General features: G+C 38.9%; 1 protein-coding gene across 4 annotated transcripts; it reads right to left on the bottom strand.

Annotated features, from left to right (window-relative positions):
* Positions 1 to 8999: 8999 nt before the first annotated feature.
* ZNF770 (zinc finger protein 770) lies at positions 9000 to 17020 on the bottom strand. 4 transcript variants are annotated; one of them, XM_075503046.1, is made up of 3 exons: positions 16567 to 17020; positions 11733 to 11855; positions 9000 to 11310 (listed from the first exon to the last, which is right to left on the bottom strand). In XM_075503046.1, the coding sequence occupies exon 3, from the start codon at positions 11300 to 11302 to the stop codon at positions 9521 to 9523; it is 1782 nt and encodes a 593-aa protein (XP_075359161.1). In that variant the 5' UTR covers positions 11303 to 11310; positions 11733 to 11855; positions 16567 to 17020; the 3' UTR covers positions 9000 to 9520. The 4 variants fall into 4 exon arrangements, with proteins under 4 accessions (XP_075359161.1, XP_075359158.1, XP_075359160.1 ...); XM_075503043.1 differs by having other exon boundaries at positions 9000 to 11855; XM_075503045.1 differs by having other exon boundaries at positions 9000 to 11855; positions 16922 to 17016.
* Between the last annotated feature and the right edge of the window lie 4717 nt (positions 17021 to 21737).

Genomic DNA, 21737 nt, shown 5'->3' with positions numbered 1-21737 from the left:
TTTGGCAGAAAAGGAAAAGAGTACTTCTACTATCCGTAAGTAGACTAGATGGGTAAATGGCGGGAAGGGAAGGAACTATTGAAGCTACAAATCAGTGATGAAAAAGGACAAAGGAATATAAGTTCATTACCTATAAATATAGGCTGAAAATAGGAAAGCTTCTAAAATTGGCTTTCGGATGGGAGCCAGAAGTTTTACTTGGGTTTAAGACATCGTGGGGACAGAATAGGAGAGGAGAGGTTATGATGATTTCTTGGGATCAGAGCTGACGGTAATTGATGACCTTGGATTTCTAATCACATGCTCAAATATCACCCACAAGGTGACATTTTTTCAGAACTATTACCATGCCAAAAAGTAGGTAGGCAAATAGATTTTGGACTTGGGCTGGTAAATTTTCTAGAACAGCTTTGCAAGGCTAACTTAAACCTTCTGACTTATGTTTTATGATAGATCATCAGTCATGTGTCAAACCCCACAAACTTCCATATGGCATCAAAACCATGAAAGCTCAAGGAGGAATCCATGTTTACTTAACTTTTGGCATGTGGGTGTCCCAGTGAGGAGGTTAAGTTGTGTTAAACCTCCCAACAGTCAGTGTGGCAACAGAGGTCCTACCAGGGGCCAAATCAGAACTAATTTAAGTGCTCTAAGTCATTTTCTGAAGGAGCTTCTGATATTGGAAACTAATATTAGATGCCTAATGTTAGGCATTATGATTACATCCCTCAGTGGCAATCTCAAATAAAGTGATAAAGATCTCCTCCCTATAAATAATGCATTAAATATTTCTCTACAAGGGCTATTGTTTAGTTACAGAGTGCTGTGACAGTAGGACTACAAGTGAATAGCAAAAGCATAAATTAGTGCATTGGCAAAATACATCGCTTTCAAGCCTCAAGAGCAGCTGAACCTTTAAAGAGGAGTTGTGGTGAGACCAGGCATAATGACACCCAGTGTTGTACCTATGTCCCCATCTGCGACCCTCGCCCCAGCTCGCAACTGTCTATTAAGACTGGTCTCTTGAACACTACACTCAGTTTCCCCCAGAGGGGAGGCACGTCTGTTACTTTCCACCCCAAACTGCTTTGTAGTCAGGGGAAAAATAAAAGCTTGCACCCTGTCGTCCCCACAGCCTTCTGTGAAGTTCTCCATCTTTCTGTACTCATTGACTTAACACATCAAGAAAATCAAATATTCTTTCTCTTCAAAAATCTGTTAATTCATTCATGAAGACATGTATTATTTAAAAAGTCACACATTTGAGTAGATGCAGTTTTCAAGACTATTACTCATTTCCAGGCTGCATACAGTCCTGGTCAATTTATATTCAATGCTGCTTTCTTGCTTAATTAGCTCTTCTTGTTTTGGATGCTTGCCCTTCCATATTGTTGTAGCCAGGAAAAATATGCTTTTCTATTCTTCCTTGTAAACTATAGAGGCCAAGGGTCATCAATAAGCTGGCCACTGCTTTATCTCAATGATACTCTCCCGAATACAGTATCAGTGGGTCAGGAAGCATCTAGTGATAATCAGCAGGGGCTGATTCTATGTTCTGTTCTGTCTACCTTTTAGATTATTTTAGGTTCCATCTAGAGTTACACAAATGATTAATTTCTAGCAATGAAAACTCCAAACAATTAATCTATAAGGATTTCTAATGCTAATTGATTTAAAGGTTTGTTATTGTTTTAGGGTCTTCAGTGAGACATGACCAGTGAAACTAGATTCAGCAGCTACATACTTCAAATATAAATGTGGTTTCACTTTTTACTGTTCCTCTTTCACACAAATACAGAGATTTATCCTTTGAATCTTTTATCTTTCAGCTTCTTAGACATAAATAAACCCTGTGCTGAGAGATGCACCATGTTGCACCTATGTAAACTCTGGTGGGAAAGCTTTGTTCCAGAGCAGGTAACAAACACCAGCACTGCCCTCAGGTTGCAAAATGGCATTACCTTACCCACTCTAGTCATCAGGTTCCGTCAAAATTATGAACAGGCATCAGCTGACTCCTCCTCCAGGCAAGCAGTGTGTTAGGGACAGAGGACTCCCCATGTGCTGCAGCCTGGTCATTGCAGTAGAGCAGCAGCAATTTCTCCTTGCTCTGTGATCTGGAACGATGCGGTGGCTACTATCACAACTCTACGATCGCCTGAACTCCCGGTCACCAGCGGAGCAGAGATTCCCCTAACAGACGACAGAATTGAAGATATCAAAACCTTCTTGCCTGGATGGGGACTCTGTTCCCTCATAGTTGAGGGCATGCTGGTGGCTAAAACTGCTCTGATGAAACAGAAAAACAGCTCACTGGCAGCGTTGTCTTACTGCTCCATGCATTCCCACCCAGGGGTTGTTTTCCTGCTGGTCCACCAGTACAAGTTCAAGCTAGGCCTAAAGCTCCAGGGCATGATCAAGGCTGTTGAGACCGCATTACTTCTTGGTGGAGATGCAGGGGCCTCTTCTTCCCCAAAATCATTGAATGTGGCTGTACTTCTGCTTACAACGGTAGTTTTTAGTCTTTTCTATGTATGCTGAATACCTTTACTGTTTCTTGGACCTTGTGGTACATAACTCAGAGGTGAAGGGAAGTCTACATTACTTTTTTCAAAAGTGAGCTGTGATTGTTCTTCTGTATGCAGGAAGTCAAAGACACCTAAAGCCTAGAAGGAGATGGCTGAATTGTGCTTTCCCTGTGCACAACTTCAAGACTTAAAAATATCGAGGTGGATCAGGTGATTTTTAATAGAACTGTGCTTCCCAGGCTGGAGGTCTAGATATCTGAGGTGCATCTCACTGGTGTATGGGAATTTGTTCTCTGGTCTAATATAATTGAATTCTACTAAATGCATAAGCTTAGCTTTGGGGAAGTACCTAATGCACACTGCATACCTTAACTTAGGGCAGATGAATCCCAGCCCCAGTGACATTAAGCCATATGTTGGGTAGGCTTTTTGTGAAGCAAGGCTGTAAAGCTTAGGAGACTGCATCTCTTTAAAATCGGCTTTTATCTCTAACTTGTTGACTTTTACACAGGAACAAAAGTTTTTTTGAGAGGCATCACTCTGAAAAGCTTTGAAACAAAGCTCCAAACATGAGAATTTCAAGTCTCATCATGTATATGTACAAGCTTACACATACAGGTTTTCTCCTAACCAAAGGAAAGTGACTATGAATATGCCAAATTTTGAAATATTACTTGCAAAGTTATATGAAATAAGTGTTTGAAAGGGATGGGGGATGAATGGTATGGAAATGGAATAATATGTACATTATTGAAAGAAGACCAGAAACCTCCTGTGTCTCTTACCTGTTGAAATGATAGAAGCAGCATTGATTTAACCTGCTTTCAGGTAAATAAAATTTGGAAAAGCTTCTCAAAAAAGATCAGAGGAATCTTTCAACATGTAAAAAGTTTAGGCATAATGATAGGGGTTATTCCTTTGGTTATAGTTTATCCTTCAAGTAGTTAATATTCACATAAACTAAACGTTCAATCTGTTCATTATAATTTTAATTCAATCACATCACATTGCTTTTACTATTTTATTTATGTGCATTCTTCTAGTCCAAGAGTTTGTCACTGTGTTCATCTCATTAAATATGGGTACTCACTCAGTAAATATGTGTGCTTCCACTCAGTAAATATGGGTACTTTCAAAAATGATGCCTCAGTTTAGTAACAGATGCTTCTTAAAATATTTAGAATTTTAAAGTGTAAAGAAGCCGTCAGTAGCATTCTGATTTGTGTATAAATATTTATTTAGCACACGTTCTGGCCAATGTACTGCCCTTGATTTTTGTGCAAAACTTACAGTAACTTCAATGGAAATTCTGAGCTCATGACTGAGAAAAATATGGTTAATTCAGCAACCCAGCTGCTTTTATATCCCAGAATAGCAAGCAGTGCCTCTAGTGAAGGAGGTGGGGAAATACGGGAGTTTATGTCATTCTTAGCTTTCTGTTGCTGGGCACACACTTGGGTTACAGATCAAGTTAGAGCGGACTCTGGGCTATTCTAATTCTCTTCAGAGACTTTTAGCTAGGTTCCTACCAACTGGAGCACAACAGTGGTATCAACATAAGAGACCAATGGCCAGTAAAGCTCTAGAAATATTTGCTAGAAATCCTGTGAGAGGCTGCTAGGTGACAAAATTTCTATGGGGCAAAAAAATTAATGTGAGATAAATCTGTTTGATGGAGGAACATGAGGCCTTTGTCACTGAAATGAGATTCTAAGGCAAATAATTTCCTTTCTGCTAGTGCTAGCATGAGAAATGTTATGGAAAGTTGAGGCTATTTGCAGAATCATTGTAGAAGTAGATTCTCGATCACATAACGTTTCTCACAATACAGAGAAAGAGACTGCAGACAAAACGGAAGCATATCTAATATGCAGCATAAAACTTAATCAAGAAAGAACAATTCTAAGATGCTGAGAGCTAGCTCCAGTCTCCTAAAGCTTTCATCCTTGCCTTTTTCCATATTTTCTAGACTTTCGGTACACATTTCCGTTAGCATGTAAGGATTTTAAGAGAGGATAAAATGGCAATAAAACAGAATACCTACTGAAACCAGCAAAATTCACACTGGTGTAATACGGAAAAATAATGTATTAATTTTTAATAATTTACTTTACTGAAAAAAGCCTTCTGCTGTGATATAAACTAAAATATTACACAACAAATCATTTCAGCTTATTGGCAAATGGACATTTGTCCTCTGCTAATTGCACTAGCATCAGACACGCTATTTGATGCCTGAGGGAATTCTTACAAAGCTATTCTCGCTACTCAAGTACCTGCTATTATTAAGACCCAGAATATAAAACACAAGTGCACGACGCAAACAAGGTTGCCAAGATACTAATCCAAGGTTGGTCTCATTTTCATGAAAAAAATCGTAACATGTTTCGATCTTAAAAATTATCCTCAAATTGGCTGAGACGCTTGAGGTGTCTAGATGGCTTAGCAGATTTCTACTCAGTTTAGTCGGACTGCATTGTCACTAACAGGAACCTCTCTGCCCAGCTGTATTTTCAGGATCCTCTTAGAACCAAAATAAAGTGGAAAGTGAGGAAATCATCTGAGTTTCTGTAGCTCAGCAAGCTACTTTTGCAAACACATACTAAGCTTTAAAATTTATACTCTTCAAAAAAATGCACAAATAAAATGATGCAAATTTGCATACCAGGAAGATAGTGTTTTCCTTGATGTCAACAGAAATGCAGTGCAGTGGATTATCAGTACAAATTAGCAGTACCATGTGTAGTTGGTTTCTTTAGCTTAGGAATAGAAATTTACTTTTTTATATAGCAGTGCCACATAATTCTCTGTATTCCCTTCCTTCACTGTGTCAGCAAGGCACATTCCAGTGCCACATCTGGTGAAGCAGCCACAGGCAAAGCTGGATAGCCACCATTTCCATATGCTCTTACTACCCTACATGCCCAGACCACTTTCAGTGGAGAATGACAGGTCCGTCTACATCATAGCCGGTCAGCTTCTCACATCCTCATGCACTCACATCCTCAGGCACCATTTTGCATGCCATGGCAGCACACGTGCAACAACCAGCTCCGTGACTCTCCATAAGTCACATACATAGTTTCACATATCCGTACAAATTGGGACCCGGGACTCTGGAGGGGTTCCAGTGAAGAGGAAAAATTTCAGCCGCATGTCCAAACTATGTCAGGTGTACAGCAGAATCAAGTCCCACATTAGCATATCTGGGAAGCAGACAGGAACTGGAATGGCAGAGTACACAAGTAAAACAGCATTCAAAGACTTGTGGTAACTCAGGGCAGACGTAATGACACTTTCACATTAGAATGACAGTTTCTGAACAAGGAAATGATCAATTCTACTTGTGAGTGATTTTGTTGGCATAAGGCTGATTTCTCCTTCACTTGTATGGACTTTGAAGATTGACTTTTTTAACAGATGCTAAAAAAGATGCTGTTTAAAAGCTGCTTGACAGAACTAGTCATTATATGAAGAAGTACAATTAATTTGCTCAACCTGGAGAAAATAAGGTATATGAGAACATAGAGAAGTCACTTCTGCAATTTCATTTTTCCTTATGATAACTGCCTCTTAGGCACATCTCATCCATAGCCATCAGACCATAAAACTAGGCTATTAAGTTAAAACTTGCACTTCAAAAATCCACAAAACCTTGCTAGGAATATGAACCATGACCCCTTTAGTTATTTAGGAGATCTAGGCATTTTCAACATTATTACAAGGGGCCATTAGAAGGACCGAATCCATAGTCTTTATTGATTTAAGAGTCATCCAACTGTACTTATCTAAGTGTTACTCGAGTGAGCTATTGTTGCAAGATTATGACTTTCAGAGTTTTACATTTATACTAGAAGGCAGCCAGGAAAACTAAACGTTAAATCCAGCATCTCAATTTGAAGCCTAAGGTCTCATTAACTTCAATTAAGTTTCTTTTGTGTCTATCTCCTATTTGCCTCACTAACTTTTCTTGTTGGCTCTGGGTATAATAGTGAGAGCAGATCACAGATAAGTGAGAAACCACTCAGTGAGAAGCAGCTACAAAAGTGATTAAACAGTTTTTCTGTGGTTTATGATGGCTTTTTTTCCTTTTTGAATTTTTCCCTAAACATATATAGGAATACTTACATATATATATATATATATACACACACACACTTTGCAAGTTTTGACTTTCTGCAAACATTGCAAGAATGGCACAGCAATCAAAATCATGAACGTTTATGATAAAAAGTTATCCATAGCTGCATTTCCTAGACTGAAAATGGATGATGTGATCAGTTAGTACCGCAGTTCCAGTGAATTTAGTATTGCATACTTTATTTGTCTTTAAAAAAAGCCCTTTTACCTTTTTCTCCGTGTTTTAAAATATTTCACCCTTCTTTTATTCCACATAGAACTACCTCAAAGCTGAATCCACACAGTTTGAAAAGTTCTCCTTGGGGGGAGCTCAATATTAACACAGGAGGACCCACTGTTTTCCTGTTTACAATATGCTTTGGTTCTGCATAGTCTTAAAAAAATCCACCACTTCAGTACTATGAGATTATTACTATTAGCCACCAGCTTATTCTAACAAAACCACAGGCAATGTCTCTGCCACCAAAGATACTTCAAAGATTGATGGCTTAAACTTGCCTTGAAGTCTTATGGAAAGTGACTAACATACTAATGAACATCACAAAGTGTTATTGTTAACACTGGGAAAACCATTCTAGCTGAAATTCTCAAAGGTACTTGGAGAATTTTACTGTTAACTTCAAAAGAGACAGGATTTCAACCTTAGATTTTTTTCCTCTCCTGACTCTTAGAAACCGCTTTACCCCTTTCTAGCTAGTTTATGCTATAATCCCCCTAAAATCATGAATTTATACTGACACACAACTTTTCATAAAGGGGTAGAGAGCCAGATAAACAAAGTGGCCCTTACTGCCCTTCTGAAATCCCATGGAGCCCAAAGATTACATTAGTTTCCAAATTAATCAGACAGTAACACTTCCCTTATGCATCTATTCATCCCTGAAAATTAGCTTTCTGTATTACCTTCCCCTCATTTTACTCAAATTGATATTTTCAAAAAAAAACCAAGTTTAGTGTTCTCTAAACATTACTCTCAGACATAGCATTTTTTAAAATGACTGTGACTCCTTAAGAAAGAACTCATCTTTAAACATATTTCTATTTTATAACAAAAAGTACCTGAAACAAAACCTATTGTTCTAACATGCAAAGTTAGTTATTTTGAGATGTAGTCTTAAACTTTTCTGCATATTGAATGTCACATAGTTTCAAAACTCTGGTTTGCACATAAAGTATACAATAAAAGTACAATATAATAAAATAGTTTATTACAAGTATTTTAAAAGAGCTCTACAATACACTTTCAAAACATTTTATACAGTATTCTGTCTTTCAATATGAAACAATTCATGGAGGGAGAAAAAAATCTCAATATATAACTATAGTCATTATTAACATACTGAATTCATCTGTCATACAAAAATCATAGTAACTACAGACTGTTTCTGAGTATCTTTCCTGGTTTTATTCTCTCTGAAAATGGGAAAGAATAACATGTACGAAAATAAAATAAAAACTCCCTTTACTTCATTTATACCAAATAGTACAAAGCTCATGCCACAGCAAAACCTAGAAAATCACTTCAAAAATTAAAAAAAAAAAAAAAATCAAAACCATTTTGATCTATTTAAATAGTAGAAAGAATGCCATGTATCTTACAGATATGTTAATTTAGAAATAGGATTAAAAACTTCAGGTTTCAACTATTCAGAAGTTGCATAACAAAGCAGAATATCCAAAAAGGTAGTTTTTGCAGAGGGGAAAATAAAAAAAGAAACAAACTTCATTCTTGTTCTGAATAAAGCTCCACTGCACTTACACTTTTTGCCAGTGCCACAGGCACAATGGGCAAAGCTCTCTACTTACCAGAAAGTATAACTACAGATTCTATTAATACAAAATTGGAATTACTTAATTTGAGCTAAAAGTCATTTTCAGTCTCTTATATTTAATGTAACGAGAACATGAATTCCCGACAAAACTGTTCATCTGAGTTATTATCACATCTTGGAGAACATTTCTTTTACTGGTGCAATATGTACACTGCAAGGAAAGGAGACTGGAACAGATAGTAAGCCCATTTGTAATATTAATGATAACTTCTTGTCCTCTTTTCTTGCAGAAAAATAGTTCAGTATTGTATGAACTGGCCAAAAAAGCTAGAAAAGGCAAGGGATATACAAAGAAGTGGAGATAATGAAGTGGTGAAATGGATTAATTGATTATAAACCCTACTATTTTAGCATTGCCTACTTATATTTTATCATAAAAAGGAAAAAGATCTAATTCCTCATCCATAGATCTCCAAGCAGATTACAAAGCAGTTAAATTTTTTCTATTAACTGTTCTATAATGTCACATCAACATTTTTTCTCATTAAGCTTTCCCCCCTTTTTCTTTCTTACATCTTTTATCTAAAAATAACCATGGTTTTTTTTTTTAAGTATGAAATAAATACAGCAAGTGTCCTTTGTTTGCAACATATACGGAGCCAGAAGAAAGTAAAAGGACTGCTTTTTCTGATTCTGGAAATTACCTTTTTATCTTTACTTTTCTGATAGTTATCATTGGGCAGCATTATGTCAAAATACTATACGGGAAAAGGTATAACTTAAAATATCTGATTCATGGAGCACTGCAGATTGCTGCAACACTATTAATACAGTAAGAATGTGTATTTATAAATTAATTTAGGAAAAGAAATACAAAGTGGCTTTTTTGTTATATTTTTTTATTTTAAACACCTTCTCACATTCATCACAAATTATATCAAGTAGACAGTTCTGAAGACAGTAAATTAACTCCTCACCAGGTCATCTCCATAACAGAAAAATATAGTGCCCCTCAGTCAATTGTTCAGTCTAACATAAGCCTTTTAATAATTATGCAACCAAAAATTTTAATATATAATTTCATAGGGCATTATCCAGTTTTGATAAAAACAATATATTCTGCAGTTGTTGCTCAGTGGAACTCAGCTTTAAGCTCTCTTTAAAGTGAATAAGGTGATGTCTTTTCAAATGTGGGGCCTGTCTGAAACTTTTACCACAAACTAAACATTCAAATGGCTTCTGTCCAGCATGCATTAGGTAATGTCTTTCAAGCTTAGAAGGTGATTTAAAAGTTTTAAAGCAGATACTGCATTGATACAATTTGTTAACAACTTCACTTTTTTCTATACCTTTGGAAAAATCATGCCAATAGCTGTAACAGCTTTGCTCTGTTTCCAGCAATTTACTACACAAATACGGCTGTGTGTTTCTACTGCTGGTGTCAAGAACAAAGTCGCCTGACTCAATTTCAACTTTGATTTCAGCTGCTTGGCTTGACTGAATCAGCTCAAATTCTTGAAAGCCAGATGCCTGTGAAGGTGTTTGAGAATAACCCGAATAACCCACAGGCTGAGAAGACTTAAATTCAGTGTGATCTCCCTGATGATTGAAAAGTTTGTTCAGGTTTTCAAATTCTACCTGGCAAACGGGGCTTTTATAGGGTCTCTTTTCAGTATGGGTGAGCTGATGTCTTTTTAAGTGAGCTGACTGTCTAAATGTCTTCCCACAAACATTACAGCCAAAGGGCTTCTGTCCCGTGTGTATAAGATAATGTCTTTGAAGTTTGGATGAAGACGGAAAGATTTTTTCACATCTGTCACATTTACACACTTTGTGTCTGTTATGTATATTTTTAGCAGAAGCTGAAAAAGCACAGTGAAGTGCTTCTGAATTATCAAAGAAACTATCATCTGATGAACCATAAAAAGCGTCATCTTTATTATGCAGTGAATCATCGATGTTTAACATGCTTTCACCAGTAAGCATACCTTTTAAATTAATTCCAAAGTCGTGAGCTTGCAGGTGCTCTTGCCAAGGTAATGGCACAGCAAACGTTATTTTCATCCGATTACTAAGTGCCTTGTGCATGTCAAGCTTGCTATGGCAATCCTTGAAAGGTTTAGGGGAAGCATGCTGATCAGAACGCTGATCTCTAGCTGCAACCAGGTCAGGACTTTTAAAGTGACCCGATTTTATTTTTTTTCTGTCAGTCAGAGAAAAATCTGTTGCCTTTCTTCCAGTACGCTTCAGCTTCATCAGGATCTTATTTTTCATGCTGACTGTGTGGCTGCATGCTGTTGTACCATTATTTGAACTTTTGCCATCTCTCAGATAACAACATTTGTGCAGATTTAGAACCTGCTCTGTTTCAAAACACTGCTCACATGCTGGGCACTGAAAGGGTACAATATAAATCGAGTGAACATCATGTGGGTCATTCTCCTGTGATTCGTAAGTGTCAGCATTCTCAAAACTATCCCTCTTTCCTTCCAACAGGTTCTGTCGTCTGGGATATTTAAGAGTCTTTGTTTTATATAAAATATTGGGGAAAGTCTTATTTCTGGCATGGAGCTGTTTGTGCTTCATGAGTTTGCTCTGTATTTTAAACCCCTTCTGACAAAAGCAGCACTGAAAAGGCCTTTCTTCCGTGTGTGTGAGCTGATGGATTTTCAAGTGTGTTGACTGTCTGAAAGATTTACCGCATGAAGAACACTTAAAAGGTTTCTGGCCAGTGTGAATAAGGAAGTGTCTTTCTAGCTTAGATCTTGATGGAAATGTCTTGTTACATGATTCACAAGCATGAGTTTTCTTTCTCCTTCTGGCACCATGTAGATGATCTGCCTGCAGGCACTGATGCAGCATCCACCTCTCTTCAGTTGTAAAAGATTTCCAGCACATAGAACATCGAAATACGCCATAAGTGACCCTGTCTTGCTCAAAATTCACAGAGTTTTCTGCTTGCTTGGTATCATTCTGATAATTTTCATTATGAAGCTGCTGATGCTTTAAGAAAGTGATTAGGTTTTTGAAGTTTCTATGGCAAACAATACATTTAAACGGCAGATTATGGGTTAACTGATGCCTCTCCAGGTGGACTAACTGCCTAAATGTTTTATGGCATACATGACATTCAAATGGCTTTTGACCAGTATGTATCAGATAATGCCTAGCTAATTTTGATGGAGTTTCAAACTGTTTATAGCAAATGTCACAAATATATGGCTTTTTCTTGGGTATCCTGTCAGCTGTTACACACTGCTGAACTTTTAACATTTTTAAAAAGCAATTACACCTTGCCTACTGTTAGTTTCTTCAGATAGGTATTTCAAGTGAAATCATCAATTGCACACTAAGATGGAAGGCTGTAGAAGCAGCAAATTTTCTCAGGAGAGATATTCTTAAATCCCACAGGTCCCTAAAATAAGAAAGAGAGTATTATTTTAGCCTATATTAATACATAATTGCCTAAAATTCTCTCATTTTCTACATAAGAGACCAAAAGCATCTAGACTAGAATACTCCTGATTTAACTTAGCTTAAAATGCTTTCCTCATAACAGAGTAATCACTCTTTATGTTACATGATACAGAAAAACTAGACTACTGTCCAGAAGAAGCAAACAAGTTTTAAGTCATCTGTGCTGTAATGCAGATATCGTTTAGTCCTGCATGTTACTTCCAAATAATACACAGTTCAGCTACATTATGATATTTAGGTTATATACAAATAAAGCATATTCTTAAAAAAAAAACCACACACAAAAAACTTACTGTAATAAATTTTTCCCCTACAGCAGTAATTCTAACTCCCAGATGTAATATTTATGAGGATGAGAGAAAGAGCTAAGAACTAGGGATTCTTGGGCTTCAGAAATAAAAATTAAATGAATGCAGTGTTAGTGAGAAGTAAAAATTAACAATACATTGAAACTAAGTCCAAAGTTACTATTTATATTTCTGCATCGTATCAACTGTATCCAGAAGAAACAGTAGTGTAATCTTTTGCTTTATCTCAAAATGACAAACACCTGAACCAGTCAGCAAAAGCAACACACTAACCATAAACTGCAACTAGAACAAGGATACTCCCCAAAACAAGGATGAACACAGGCTATGTTCGCTATCTCACCACAGAGCTAGAATATCAGAGTTGCGATACCTAACCGTGCGTATACTCTGAAGTCATCATAAATATAGAGGTCGTTATCATAATTCATCATAATGAATATTTTAGTCTAAACCAAAAATCATGAAATAGTCAGTCTTAATTTTCCTTGAATTTGCAACAGACAAAACACACTTGGCCAAGCTACTGTGTCTCAGCTAAGGCATAATGACTTGCAAACAAGAAACAATAACTTTGCAAGTACATGAGTGCATGAAAAGTTATTAAAATATTCATAGGAACAGCTAGAAAGGACCTCAAGCAACCATTTAGTCCAAGCCTTCCACTGTGAAGCCAACTCATGTCTAGACAGCCTCCAAAGTGGTCTTAACTTCCGCTGGAGGAGGTTCCTTAACCTCAGCAGGGTTCCTGCTCCAGTGCGTCACCCTCTCACAAAGCTTTTCCTTGCACTTAGCTGAGCCTCTCTTTACTACGAAGTTATTTTCATTGTCCTTCCCCTGTGAGCCTGGAAAATAACTAAAACGTGTTCTCTGTCACAACTTTATGTATTCAAAATCTCCTTTCTCTCCTCTTTTTTTTAACTAGTATTGCTAAGTATTGCTAGTATTGCTTTAGTATTGCTAAGTATCGCTTTAACTAAGTATTGCTTTTAGGTCCACTCAAAAAAAAAAGGGAAAAAAAAGAACCGATTGGCCTTTTTAATCATCTCTGGACTAATTTCAATCGGTCACATCCTTCCTAAATTGCAGCATCTAAAACAGATTAAGTATTCCGCTCCACAAGAGTAGTAAGAACAACAGACTAAAAATACCTCTATGGTACTACCTATATCCCCTTATAAAAAAGAAAAGGGATGGAGGGAGCAAATTTTAAAGCAACAGCATAATAATTAGGACTTGTAATAACTTTGAGATACACAACACATTTCTACTAACTATCATTTGTGGTATTTTGATACTACAACTCACAAGTTGTATATTCTTTCTACATATCAGCAGAATAAAAATTAATTTATTCAGTGTCTCTAAAAGCCCTGTCTCTTCACAAAGAGTTAATGTCCCTAGTTTTTAAAAATTCAGAAATATCTGAAAAGTCCATTCAAAGTCATTGCAAAGAATAAAAGCCTACTGCAATTTAAAGTAAGTTACAATGAGATTCAAGACACATGCACAAAAGACTTAAAGTATCTGGTGAATCAAGATTTTTCTTAAGCTTAATGGAAAGAAACCTGCTCATCTGGTAGGATCATTCCACCCCTAATAGATATGTTCCTATATAATTGTGGGCCTTATTTAATACCTTTTGGATGTACGCTTTAGATGCAGTTGTCACTACACTGAGGAGTTACCTAATCTCACTGAAATCATTCAGGATAGGACTTATCAATGCTATGAAGCAGTTGAGAAAGTCAACTTTTCCTTTCCTAGTCTCTTTCCCTGTAGAATTTTAACAGCTACTCAGTTTCAGTCTTCTTTTGAAGATGCAAGAAAACACAACACTCTTAGGAGACCCCCTTTTCCTCCCAGTTGTTGTCACATCATGTGAAGGCAAGGAGTTTAGAGAGAGTAAGTGTGTGACACCAAATGCTTTCTAGTTTGTGCTACCATGAAGCTAGAGACAGGTAGGCTGAGAAAAGGCAAAAAGCTTCTCTGCTACACTGGAAGTTTCTGTACAGCTCTAGACAGCCTCCATTAGCAGGGAAGGAAAACCTCCTGAGAAAGAACTGTAAAGACTGATGAAATTTAGTTAACGTACTGTCATACAGATCTAATTTACACATCAGGAAAGTGCTCAAACAGTATAGTGACATGCAAAGAAAAAAAGTCCGAAGTAAGAGACAGCTGTGGCATATTACACAAGGGATTTTGTATTTAGCTTATAAATTTTTTAAAGATTCTATCTGGTGAACGAGGAAAATGCTCTGTAGTACAAGGTGTCAAAAGCAGAGTAGAGCTTCTTGCTGTGGTCTTCTTGCCCTGTGAAAGACTAAAGGCTCAGATGAGATAAACTTAGGGGATGCAGGGGAAGGAGAAAGGAGCTAACATGGGCATTACTGTGTGGCCCAAATATATTTTCAAATCCTATTTACTAAGGACAGACTTCTCCACATCTATTTCAGGGTGCTCTGTGCCTTGCACATCTAAGGAATAAACATGCTGCTGCTAAAGATCAAAGAGCAAAAGACAAGCTTGGAATATTGTCTACTGCCAGCCTTGGAAGTACATAGGCTTGTCCTAGTTAGAGTCAGAAAACGTACCTCCCTATGTGATAAGGATTTAGTTTGTGGCATAGGTCAAGTTTAATATTAAATTGACACTACTTTTCATCTTGGCTGCATGGTGATGCAGAAAAATAGAGTCAAGAAGTAATGTAGGCCATTGAAGGTCCACAGAGGACCCTCCTAAGTCTAGTATTATTTAATGATTAAGTAAATATTACATTTATTAATATTACAGATAGCAGCAAGCTGCAACAAAATGAAAACATGATGGAAGAAGATTCTGAATTCTAATCCTGTCTTTACTAATCAGAGAAGGCTTTAAAAAAAAAAACCCAAACAAACGCAAAACAAACAAACAAACCAACAACAAAAAAACCAAAACAGGAAGGGAACTTTAATAAGAAGAAATGCAAGCTTTTCTATTTAGTCAGGAATAATCAACTGGAAGGGCAACAACTTACTAGGTTATAGTTGTGCAGAAAAGACCTGAAGTCTAAGTTGGAACAGAAGCTGAATACGCCAACAGCATGCCATCCATACCAGGATGCGTAAACAGCAGTAAAGTTTTGATAGCACATAAATCTTCCATACTACTCACTACTAGTTAGAATTCAGCTGCAGTACTGTGTCCAGTTTTGACTACTGCCCTTCAGATTGAGTCAAGTATATGAGCTAATTGGAATGAGTCCAGAGAAGAGGATCAAGAATGATCGGAGCTTAAAGGCATAATATACAGCAAAAGATTAAAGTAACTGGGAATATTTAAGTTAAAATAGAGAAGACCTGATTAAAAAGAACAAAGACAACCCCAAAACAAAACCAAACATAAGAGCTAGCTTTAAAGAAAACTGAAATAAGCTGTTCCCCAAGCCATTTATAGTTGTGACTAGAAATTGATTCAAATTATAGCAGAAAGGATTCAAGTACATTATTGCCCTTACAGCTGCAAAGTTTTTCTTAATGAGCATACAAATAAGTTGTGTGGGGAGATCGCTCTGCCTCCAACACCGGAGGTCTCCAAAAAAGGCTGTACAAACATCTCTCAAATTCCCACACCCATATAGTTGATCCTACACAAGATGAATATTCTGGCTTGTTTTCCTATGACTCATTAATATAATTCAAAACAAACCACTTAAGAATTGAAAATTCAATGTATTTTCAAATTTGCCGCTGAAGAATTCTTCCGCATTGTTATATCATCAGAACCTTGAGATAAGCTAATTCTTATAGCTTTCCCGACACAATTACAAGAAAATTAATTATAATAATAAATGTGTGAAGAAACATAAGATGCCTCTTGTAACATTAACTACAAAACAGACAAGTGAAAATCTAGCTGCTGGTTTATGAAACACATAGCATGCAACAGAGGTGGGAATCTGAGCACTGAGACAAACACACTGCACGCTGGATTTCCTCACCAGCCTTCCCTAGGGAAAAGTCTACATTGCTGCGATGGGGGGAACAAATTTCACCAGAAATGTAACCTTCACCTGTAGTTACACAGAAACCAACATCATGCATTATAGCTCCTCTAACCTAACACCTCTCATTCGCTCCTATTTTCCGTATATGCTTCAAAACATTTTCTGAAGCAAAACGAAATAAGAGATACACGGCGGTGAAGCGGGGCTGGTTTAAGAACAAAGCTAAGTTCTGCTGAAGGGGCCCGACACGCCCGGGACCGGGACCCCCACCACACCCCCCCTACGCCCCCCGGCAGGACACACTTAAATCCAGTTAAACACTTAAAAGCAGTTAGTGAGGCGGCTCTTACAGAAAGCGGACCGCGAACAGGAGGCACACAACCGCGGGCGGCTTCCCCACAGCAGAAGGCGGGCTCCCTGCTGGGGCCGCGCCGGCCCGGCCCGCGGCCGCCCGCCCCCGCCGCGGCTCTCCAGCGCGCAGTGCCACCCCGCCCGCCGGCCAGGCGGGCCCGGCGATGCCCAGGGGCTCTGCCCCGACGCGCTGCACGGGCGGGCGGCCGGCAGGGCAGGGCAGCGCCGCGGCCGGCCCAGCGCCCCGGGGCCGCGGCGGAGCCCGCAGCGGTGCTGACCGGCGGCCGAGGGGAAGGGCGGCAAGAGGGGAGCGGGGGCGAAGGAGGGAGCGACCTGGAGAAGCAGCTACCGCACCTCCACCTTCCTCATCCCTGCCGGGGCTGCTGCCGCCTAAACTCTTCCCCCCGGATGGCACCGAGACGCCGGGAAACCCGGGCCGGAGCTTTCCGTTCCTCCGCGCAATGCGGCCCCGCCTTCCGCGGGCCGGGCTGCGGCCAGGCCGGGGCTGGGGCCGGGCCGAGGGGCGGGGAAGGCTCCCCTCCACCTTACTGCTGTCCGGGCAGAAAATGCCCCCGTCTCTGCTGATGAATTCTTGGTGACATGTTACTCCCTACAAATAAGACATAGTTTCTACCTCAGCATCCTAAAAGCAAATAACCGATTCCCGGTGGTTGTGGGACTTGCAACTAAAGCATGGCGGCGGAGTTACCCTGCTGTGTGATAAACGCACCGTAAGGCCAAACCCTGCGGCCTAAAAGGCTGGGTAGCGGTGCCTGGAAGGGAAGGAGGAAAGAGACGTTTCATGGGAAGTCTAAAAAGCCCGTCGATAACGTGTGCGCACAAAAGTAAGGGTTTTCCAGAGTTTTGCCTCCTTTGCCCCCCTCCTCATGGGCTGAAGGACGGACGGGGGTCCCTGCGGTAGCTGGAGCCCCCTCAGCGAGCGCAGCTTGGCTGAGGTTACCGCAGAGGAACGGCAGGCAAAGGGCTGAAAACATCCAGAAAAAGATAAAAACCGTTTACGATTGAGTCCTGCGTCCAGCTCTGGGGTCCCCAGCACAAGAAAGACATGGACTTGTTAAGAGTGGGTCCAGAGGAGGGCCACGAAGATGATCAGAGGCATGGAACACCTCTCCTATGAGGAAAGGCTGAGAGAGTTGGGGTTGTTCAGCCTGGAGAAGAGAAGGCTCCGGGGAGACCTTATTGCGGCCTTTCCATACTTAAAGGGGGCTTATAGGAAAGATGGGGACAGACTTTTTACCGAGGCCCATAGTGACAGGATAAGGGGTAATGGTTTTAAACTGAAAGAGGGTAGATTTAGATCAGACATAAGGAAGAAATATTTTACAATGAGGGTGGTGAGACACTGGAACAGGTTGCCCAGAGAAGCTGTGGATGCCCCATCCCTGGAAGTGTTTAAGGTCAGGTTGGACGGGGCTTTGAGCAACCTGATCTAGTGAAAGAGAACCCTGCCCACAGTAGGGGGTTGCACTAGATGGTCTTCAAAGGTCCCTGCCAACCAAAACCACTCTGTGACTCTACCTCATAAAAGAACATGCAGATGGCAGAACAAAGTGTGAGAGATTCACCATAAAAGCCTCTTCATAAAACACAAGGACACGGATGAGGCTGGTTAGGTTGTAGCCCTATTGGGACAGAGAAATTCCAGTCACCAGAATTTTGACTCAGCCACCTGTGTGTATGGCTCAATATAGACTCCATTAGTCAAATCCTAAACTCTTTATCAAAATTTTCACATAAAGACAGGCTGTAGATTTATTTTTTAAGAAATCTGCCCTAGCCCAGGAATTACAGAGGAACAGTAGAAGATGTCTTTTATGCTTTCCTCTCAAAAAAAGACAAAAACCCACCAAAACCCACAAAAATCCACCTTTTTAAAATCAGATCATTGATTAGACCATCTTTGCGAGTGAATTTGCAACACTGAAGACAAAATAAGTCATTCTGTTAGGTAACACTTTATTAAAGGTTTATTCTTTTAATCTAGATGCATTTTCTTAAGAGTTTTGCTTATTTTCTTTCTTTTGTTCATGCAGCCTGGAATCAAACAAAAGTAATTATTTGCAGGTGCAGCATTTATTTCTTAGAAAAACAGGAGTGCCAGCTCACTCATACTTTTCCTTCAGTTGTCCTTTTTCCGAGATTCCACCTCTGTGTGATGGGTGAGGTTAGGATCTGAATCCTAGCAGGAGGAATGGAAGAGGGCAGAACAGAACAGAAAACAAATCAAAGTTTTAAATCAATGGTAGGCTGGACCCTTTGGTATAATAGGGAGAAATACCCTAGAAACTGTCCTGGAGAGCAGCTGCGTTGGCACAGAACAGCTAATATGTCTCCATTGGATTTCTCTGGTGTCCAGCAGAAGAGAGAGCTGCAGTAATTTGTATTGTCTTTCCGCTCTGTGTGTTGAGCCCCCTCTCCCTGCCCTACTGGGAATTCAAGAGGCAATCATATATGCTGAGGAAACTCCCAACAGCATGGCTGTTTCTAAACTATTTGGATAAGCTTGCTGGAAGTCAAGGCTGTAAGAAAGCTTAGAACCAGGTGGCAGTGAGGAACTCAGCTTACAAAGTGAAATTTCAGCGTTCTTTTCCAACATGTGCATGATCCAACTCCCTGCTCCTCACAAGATAGTTCAGAAAAGGACTGCCCACATTTTGTCTTTTGTCAACACTAATGCAGAGAAAAGTTTTCACCCAGGTTTCTTTGCTGGGATATTTTGTTTGGTTTTGAGCTTTTAAGTTACCTTCAGATTGCTAACAGGCTATGCTAAACAGCCCCAATAAAGGATGTAGGTATGTAGTTGTCACTTTTTTTTTTTTTTGCGCTGGAGGCCTCATCCTTGCCCAATCCTATGCTCCTCACTCATGGGACAGAACTCTTCCTACTTGCAATGAAACAAAGAGAAAGACAGAATCAGAGCAGTAATTGATGTCTCTGTCTTTTTTTAAAAGAGCAAATTAACCTGGGAATCAGTCTTCTTTCACTGATGCGCAGCTTATGTAGTACAAGCCATTGCAGTACGATGCCAGCTGATTAAACAATAACAAAACATAGAATTTGATAATTATAATTCTGGTTTTGGATAGAAGATACACCCAGTCACCTCTCCCTCACTGTTGATGAATAAAGATAGATATCCTGTTGCTATATAAAAAAAAAAATTGTTTACTCATGAATTTTGTATACATTAATTAAAAAGAAGTTGGCAGCATTTGCCAGCCTAAGCACAAGATAATTTGGCAGGTCCCAGTATCTCTGCAGAACTCTCCTTGAGATGTATTTTTTGATAGCTAGAAACAACTGTCTGTAGAACAATCACTACCTCTTAGTTTAGCACTATTAGAAATCAAATCAGTCTCATCACCAGTGGTACTAAATAATATCTGGCCTAGTTTGCAACACGTAAGCCAAATTTTAACACTACAGGACAAAATTTATTTGCAGTTAAGCTTAAATGCTCAAGGAAACAGCTTAAATAGTGTTGCTCATTACTTCAGTAGCGTACAATCATTTATTAACCTCATTGAAAGACAGCCAAGTCTTGTAGTTAAAACGAGGATTGGGACAGCCTATAGCTGAAAGCTTGGAAACACCATATGATCACAGGCAAGCCGCTTAGCCTTCTAGATGTCAATTTCCCAGCTATAAAAAGTGCATAATATCTGCCACATGCATCTTGTAAAGATATTCAGAAAATTAATCAATCATTTAATAATTGCAGATCACCCGATTATATATCTTTTTTCTTTTTAAAGCATCGCTTTTCATTTTAAAGTATATCCAGTCTTAGCAGTCTGTTCTTCATGAAACCTCTGGCCTGGTCTGAAGCAAGAATGCAAGCAGCTGAGTTTAGCTTGTGCCCAATAACAAATTAATGTAGCAGATCCACAGCTGGTGTAGATTGTTGTAGCTCTCTTGGTTTTAATGAAGCTGTAGCAATGTATACCAGCTGAGGATCTGCTTGTATAGTTCTGGGAGTTAGCAGAGAGTGTAATCCAAAAATACTAAATTCAATCTCACAGCCCAATTATAACAAAACAGGTGAATTCATTCAATATGTTTTTGTAGAAAACCCTGTGAACACAGGGAATCAATTATTTGCTTTTATGATGCTAAAGAATAAAATATGCACAGTTTGTAGGAAATAATGTTGCAACATTGTAGCAACAATGCAAGACCTCCTAGGAGTGAAAAATGGTTTTATTTTAAATCTAAACTGATTTCAGTCATTCACTTATACCTTCATCACATATCTTGCTTTTGGATATGCCTTTCTGTAACCTGACCATGATTATTTTCACCATCCTGTCCCATGCTGGCAAGTCGTTGGGATTTACTTACTGCCCTTTGCCTCCTCATCTGGGTGTCCTGCTAAGCTGTAGGTAGATATGTGCTAGGATCTTGATGACCTGCTAGTCGAGGTGCTTTGAATACATGCTGTTCTTGTAACTGTTTTCCAGGTGGTTTTTCCTTCTGATGCTTCCACACCCAGAAATAGCTATTCATCCTCCATGTACTAATCTTAACATTTCTGTAACAATTCTCTACATACTGAGAATGTGCAGAATGTGCGTGTTTTGGTAGACCCGTTATCCCTGTTTTATTTATCTAGATTAGGTTATGTTTAATAGATAAATAAAAAAGGAGCATACTGAAACAATCTGCATGATTGTTATCTGACTTGGCACTCGAGAGGTTAAACAGATCTGGCTCTAGTGATAGCTATAGTGTTACATGTAAGATTCTTTTTTTTAATTCATTTTTTTCAAAGAAAAGAAAGCCTAAAAAATAAACAATGAAAGAATTCCTAAACTTTCCCTAAAGAAAAATTGGACAGGGCTAGAAATGAATCTCAACATCCTGAAATGCTGAATTGTCCCTTCATTTGTGAAAGAAAACTTTACTTCCCACTTGCTACAACAACATAGGCTATGTAACTCTTTTACCGTAGTATTCTAAATGCATATTACTCCACTTCTTATAGAAGGCACACTGTTTGGAGTAGGTATTAACATCTTGAGTTTTAATGTTAGCAAAAAATGAGCGATTGCTCTTTTTGTGGGTGTATGCTATAGTATACTGATATGGAAAACCAGACATTGTTCAGATAAATTTCAATTCTCTTTAATTTTTAGGAAATATAAGATTT

Source organism: Mycteria americana, chromosome 5, assembly GCF_035582795.1.
Source record: "Mycteria americana isolate JAX WOST 10 ecotype Jacksonville Zoo and Gardens chromosome 5, USCA_MyAme_1.0, whole genome shotgun sequence".
Lineage (NCBI taxonomy): Eukaryota > Metazoa > Chordata > Aves > Ciconiiformes > Ciconiidae > Mycteria > Mycteria americana.
This window is presented reverse-complemented; position numbering and strand designations above follow the sequence as displayed.